General features: G+C 59.9%; 1 protein-coding gene across 2 annotated transcripts; it reads right to left on the minus strand.

The window, feature by feature from the left end:
• Positions 1 to 1,634: 1,634 nt before the first annotated feature.
• HSD3B7 (hydroxy-delta-5-steroid dehydrogenase, 3 beta- and steroid delta-isomerase 7) lies at positions 1,635 to 5,113 on the minus strand. Of its 2 annotated transcripts, none has more exons than XM_068967750.1 (7): positions 5,044 to 5,113; positions 4,523 to 4,694; positions 4,145 to 4,300; positions 3,748 to 3,856; positions 3,571 to 3,616; positions 3,054 to 3,216; positions 1,635 to 2,545 (listed from the first exon to the last, which is right to left on the minus strand). In XM_068967750.1, the coding sequence occupies exons 2-7, from the start codon at positions 4,686 to 4,688 to the stop codon at positions 2,133 to 2,135; spliced, it is 1,053 nt and encodes a 350-aa protein (XP_068823851.1). In that variant the 5' UTR covers positions 4,689 to 4,694; positions 5,044 to 5,113; the 3' UTR covers positions 1,635 to 2,132. The 2 variants fall into 2 exon arrangements, with proteins under 2 accessions (XP_068823851.1, XP_068823850.1); XM_068967749.1 differs by having other exon boundaries at positions 3,571 to 3,670.
• Positions 5,114 to 5,965: the final 852 nt, after the last annotated feature.

Below are 5,965 nucleotides of genomic sequence, written 5' to 3' on the forward strand. Positions count from 1 at the left end.
GTGGCAGGTGGGGGAGGGGTACATGGGCAGAAAACAGTGTTCGAAGCCTTCCACTCCATTGGCCCAGGAACATAAATGTGCACCGGGCGGAGGACTTTGGTGTGTGTACACATGGTTTCCTGGAGGCCCTCTTCATGTGAAGTGTGTGTGCGTGAGAGAGACAATGCAGTTGTGACCTTCTGGAACGTAATACCCCACCCCTCCCCAGCCCCAGCTCAGATAGCCAGTCTCCTCCCTACCTGGCTGGGCCCTGCCTGTGTGTATGGCCCATAGATGCACGGGACCCCTAAGGTGGGCTGTCCCCAAGAGGGGCGCCTGCCTGTCCATTCCCACAGTGCCCTTCGTCAGGACAGGAAGTTTGCCCCTGGATCTGACTGTAGCCCCCTTGCTCACACTCAGGCTTCTTTGGGGACGTCAGAGCAGGCCCCAGCACCCCCGACCCAACCCTTTTTCCTTCCGGCCGCCCAGCCAGGATACCCTCTCAGCCCAGGTGTTTCCGGAATTCCCACGGCCTTGGGGCCACGAGGAGAAGGCTGGAGCCATGGCTGGAGAGATGCTGTTGCCTCCTTGAGTGGCATTAGGTCTGTAACTGCCCATCTCTGGGCCTCAGATGGACCAAAGGATCCCTGAGGGTCTGCTTCTCCAAGTCCCACCCACCATAGGATGTTTGCCTATTGGCTGCTATGTCCGTGCGTGTCCTGGAACTGTCGTCTGGGGGCTGGTGTGTCTTGCATGTTCTCAGACGAGTGTGTGCTGCCCACCTGCCCGCCAAGCCCCTACCACCATCAAGCCCCTGTGTGCCCCGTGGGTGGTCCCGGGCCTGGCCAGGGCTCGCTGCTTCCCCTCCCCCCTTCTCCCTAGCCCTGCCTTTCACGAAGCACACTGCGTGTCCATCCCATGTGCCTGTGGGTTGATGCACGCTCTTGCCACGCCTTGAGCGTGTGTACATGATGTGTTCTATGCATTCACCCTGCCCCACCCCCAGCCTGCCCCGCAGAGGACAAGATGGGTGGCCCCCGGCTCCCTCCTCCCCCACCCGCCCCCCCACCTTGCCTGCTGTGCAACCGTGTGTTGGCGTGTGTTTCTGTGTCGCTGGCGTGTCACGTGATGTAGCCGTGTTTGCTGACATGAGACCCTGCCCCTTCTGTTTCTCCGTTGGTTTCTAGAGCTCTTTCCCTCTCCTCCCCGGAGGGGACAGGATTCCTGGGGCCTGGCTGGGGGCCCAGAGCCAGGCCATCCTCTCCTGTTAGCCCTCAGAGTCCCATTTCTCTCTATTGGTGACCAAGTTGCAAATGGATAAAATACAGGAAAATTCTGCCCCCCACCCCCGCCCTGCATGTCCTGTCCCCAGAGCCCCCCACCCCCACCCCGGGCCGGGTTGGGCCCCGTGGGACGGGAGAAATAGCAACTAATCCAACAGCGGGATGCTGTGTGCTCACTTCCTTCTGTCCCCACGAGGGACGGGCGCCGTGGGAGCGGGAGAGACATGGTGGGAGGTGGGGGGGCGTGCTGGCCGGGCGGATGGGCACAGGCTCAGAGTTTTAATCCAGGGCTTGGACAGGTATGCATTACTGGGGCAACCTCAGGCAGAGTAGGGGGCAAGAAGGGAAAAATACACAGACTTTCTCAGCCTTTATTGACAAGTATTGAAAGATAAATGTCTAAAGGTAATAAATGTTTAAAATCATGGGACTGTGACCCCCAAGCAGGGACCAAGGTGGTGGGAAGAGTTAAGAGAGCGTCTTCACTCTGAAACCAGGCCTGAGGACCACGAAGGACACCCAAGGGCCAGCAACGAGGGCCTGCGGGCCTTCCGCCCACTTTCTGCTCGGAAAGCCAGAAATGGGATGGCGTCGTTGAGAACGTCAGGGCGGTGAGATCCTTACTAAGCAGCCATGAGGCCTGAGTTGAGAGTGAAGACACAGACACGCCTGCCCCCAAACCCTGCCCTAGAACTTAGGGACATTAAGACACAAGCTCAAGGCTCCTGGATTCCAAGGTGGAGGGCTCTGGGACCGCCAGTCACATCAGCCCCCTCCTCTGGCTCAGCCTGCCCTCCCCACCAGGGTCTGAGGGCTCTGGGACCCAACGATGCGGTGCCACACCAGGCTCCGGGCCCAGCTGCACCGTCGCTAGGCTGAGCCCTCCACGGTCTGCACCCAGCGGATGGTGCGGGTCCGGCTCTCCTCCCAGGAGAAGAGGGGCTCGTAGCCGAAATGGCGCCGAGCCTTGTCGGTGCTGACGGTGAAAGTGGTGTTGGCCACGGCCAGTGTGTAGGGGTTGAGCAGGGGCGCATAGAGCATCAGCGGTCGCAGCAGCCACTGCAGCAGGGTGTTGAGGGCGGCCAGGAGCACCAGCAGCCAGTAGGGCATCAGTGGGCGGGTGCCCACAAGCCGCAGTCCGCAGGGACCCAGGAACTCCATGTTGAAGTCCTCATAGCTCTTGTAGGGTGAGTTGTCATAGCAGAAGTACACCTGGCCGCCCATGAGGGCAGCTCGGTGTTCAAGCTCCCGGGCCACCAGCACATGCATCCAGGCCACGTTACCTGTGGGGGTGGGGGTGGGGGTGCCGAGGAGAGAATGAGGGGGATATGTCCTTGAGTGCCCTGATAGCCACATAGATGCTGCTGTCTCCTGGGCCACTGCATGAACAAGCCACCCTCTCGGGTCCGTATAGATACCACCCACATCACTATAGCCCTGCTGAAGGCTGCCTAGCCAGGTGCTTCCCCAGGCCAGCCTGTATGGATACAGTTCCTTCATCTCTTGGTCCTGGGGAGATGCTCCCCCTTCTTCTCTCCTGAGGAGATGCTACCCCCAAAACTGCAACACTTTCAGCCTATGACTTGGTGTTTATGTCAGCCTTCCCCACTCACAAGGATACTGTTTCCTCTATGGCCCCTGAAGACGATGCCCACATATCAGAGTCTGCTCTGGCCCATGTATAAACCGTCCTTTCTTAGCTAGAGTATATAACACCCCCCACTTCTGAGAACCACGCAAGTCCTGCCCTGTTTTTTTTTAGCCTCCCCCACCACCCAGCCCGGGCCTCACCCACGTAGACTCGGCCATGCTCCACAGAGGCTGGAATGGCTCGGAAGAGCCGGCCCCCCAGGCGCAGGCCCTGATGGTAGAAGTCCCTCATGATCTGGTGCCCTTCGCCGTAGATGCCAGTGGGACGCAGGGCGCATGTCACTAGGGGCAACCCCCCTAGGACCTGGGGGCAAAAAAGGCACGCCCTGCTCAGACCAAGGATCTGGTGCTGTTTTCCGCCCTGGTCCCTTTGAGTTTGAGAGGGAAGGAAACCAGGGCAGGATGCAAAGGAGCCTATGGTGAGAAAAACAAAAACAAAAACAAAACCAAACAAAAAAACCCAGGGGTTTCCCTGGAGGTCTAGTGGTTAAGACTCCACCCTTCCACTGCAGGGGGTGAGGGTTCAATTCCCTGGTTAAGGAAATAAGATCCCACATGCCATGCAGTGTGGCCAGAAGGAAAGAAAAAAGCCCACAGGCTCTGGTTCTGCCTCTGCCAGGCAGCCCCATCTCCCATGTCTCATCTTTTCGAGTCTCACCTCCCTTCCATTGGCTTCCAGGATGAGCCGCTCAGCTAGGGCCTTGCTGCAAGGATAGGGATGTCGGTGTACGGCTTCGTAGGGGGTGTTCTCATTGCCCCTAGTAGGGGGAGAGGGAAGATTCTTAATGCTGAGGGGAGGTGGGGCCCTGGAAGGACTAGGGGGACCTCAGCTCACCTGTAGAAGGGCTGGCCTTTGATGTTGGGCCCCACAACTTCCATGCTGCTTGTGTAGATCAGGAAGCGTGTTCCAGTCTGCACACAAGCCTCGATCACATTCTGTGTGCCTGAGGGAGGTAGGGGGCTGTGTGTCCAAACTGAAGCTTCCTCCCCATCCGCCTCTTCCCCTCCCCATCCCAACACTGGACGAGGACACATGCCCGCCTTCCCCAGGCCTGGGGAAAACCACAGAGGTCAGAGGACTGGCCTGCCACCACAGGGGCAGAAGGGACAGATCGTCACAGGCTGATCACAGAGGTCAGGGTCAAAAAGGGAGCAGGGAACAAACAGCCAAGATCAGGCCATGGGCCAGGGAGTACTAAGGACATGGTCAGAACAGGTAGGGAGCAGCTCACCCTGGACGTTGACCTCGTGGATGGTCTCAGGACTGGTTTTCCCAAACACATCCACCAGCCCAGCCGTGTGGATGACCACGTGGGCTCCGGCCACGGCCGCTGCCACCTCGTGGGCCTGGGTCACATCCCCCTGGATGGCAGTCACCTGCACGGGCCCTGGGAGCGGGTAGGGGCAGGCAGAGGCAATGTCAGAGCTGAGACCATCAGCCAGCTGCTGGGCTTGGCCCACACCCTCAGGAGCCACATTTTCCTAATGACTCATTCATCCTATCCGCTCCCGCCGGAGAGACATAACAGGCATCATCTTTTCCGCCACTCAGAAGGGAGTCCACACCCTCCCTACCCTCTGCTGCCCCTCCTCCACCCCTCCCCCGTCACCTGTCTTCAGCTCCTCCAGCCAAGGACCCAGGTGTAGGTCAAAGATGCGCAGCTCACGGAGCCGGGGTTCCCGCTGCAGCAGCATTCGGACCACATGTTCCCCCAGGAAGCCACAGCCACCTGTGACCAGGTACACCAGCTCCTGGGTTTGGGCAGAGTCGGCCATACCTGGCTGGGGAAAGACACCCGGCCTCACTTGGGTGGCCTGCTGCCAATTGTCCCAGCAAGGGCTGCCCCTTTCCTTCTAGAAGGGGCCTCTGACTCAGTTGCCCGGAGCAGCGAGCCAGAGGCTGGAGCGTTTTCTGGAGGCTGTGGCTGTGGGTGCAAGTGGCCAGGCTACCTGCCCTCTGACCCTGCCAGCTGCAGTTTCTGAGATAAGGGGATGGGCTTGGCACGAAAGAAGGGGTCAGGGTTTGAGGGAGAGGGAGAAGTTCGGGGGCCAAAATGAAGGGTGGTTGGCAGGGAGCTGGGGCAGGGGGTAGAGGAAGGCGGGAAGGGCGGAGCTGGGGGAAGGGACCTACCTGCAGCCAGAGTCCTAGGGCGCCCAACTAGGTACCGAGGCGGTCTTCTGTGTCTCCTGGGCCAGCGCCACACGGTCCCTTCCGCTTGCTCCTCCTCCCTCCTGGCCCATTCCAGGAACAGAGACCAGCCCAGCCTCCACCTCTCCGCCCCCCAGCCTTGCCACAGGGCACCCTCTGGTGGCCACTCGGCTGCACGGGCTTCTGGTTCCAGCAGAGAGCTTGTGGAATGGGGATGGGGGAACAGAACCTGCTGGGTGGGTGCTGAGTAGGGCTTTTGGCGGCTGCAGAACAGGGGAGGCAGGGTGACCTCACTCCTGGCGCATGACATCAGTGTTTCCCTCTTGGTGGCCCTCCCAGGAGACCCGGAGCCCAGCAGCAGCTGTGGTTCTGGGAAGGGAAGGGAGGCCTGACCTTGGCCCGGCTCTGGCTGGCCTTGGCGGGGATTTCTGGATGGTTGGTCCAGCCTATCAGGTGGCCCGAAGTGATGGGGGCTGAGTCTGTAGGTCTGGCCTCTGGCCCCAAAGCCCCTCTACCCACCCCAAACTGCAGGCCACCTGTTCCCCCACCATCTTCGCTTGTCCCACCCTCTGTCCTCAATCCCCATCCCACCCTACTCTTTCCCAAAGATACTGACCAAGCACTTTTGTACAATAAAGTTTAATCACAATTATAAAAATGTGGCGTTGGGTTTGCGCTATTAACATATGTACAGTCCAGCCCAACAGGAAGGGCCTGCCCCCCACCATCCTGGCCTGGCAAAGCCAGAGCTTCCAGACACCAGATGGGAGGGTGACCCACGGGTCTGGCAGGAACAGATGAGGCAGGGTTCCAGGCACAGAGTCCCCAGGACTGGGGGCGCAGGGCCCCCTCCAGGGGGGGAACATGGCCACTGCCCCCAGAGACCCCTAAACTGGGGAGGGGT

Source organism: Capricornis sumatraensis, chromosome 3 (genome assembly GCF_032405125.1).
Source record: "Capricornis sumatraensis isolate serow.1 chromosome 3, serow.2, whole genome shotgun sequence".
Taxonomy (NCBI): Eukaryota; Metazoa; Chordata; class Mammalia; order Artiodactyla; family Bovidae; genus Capricornis; species Capricornis sumatraensis.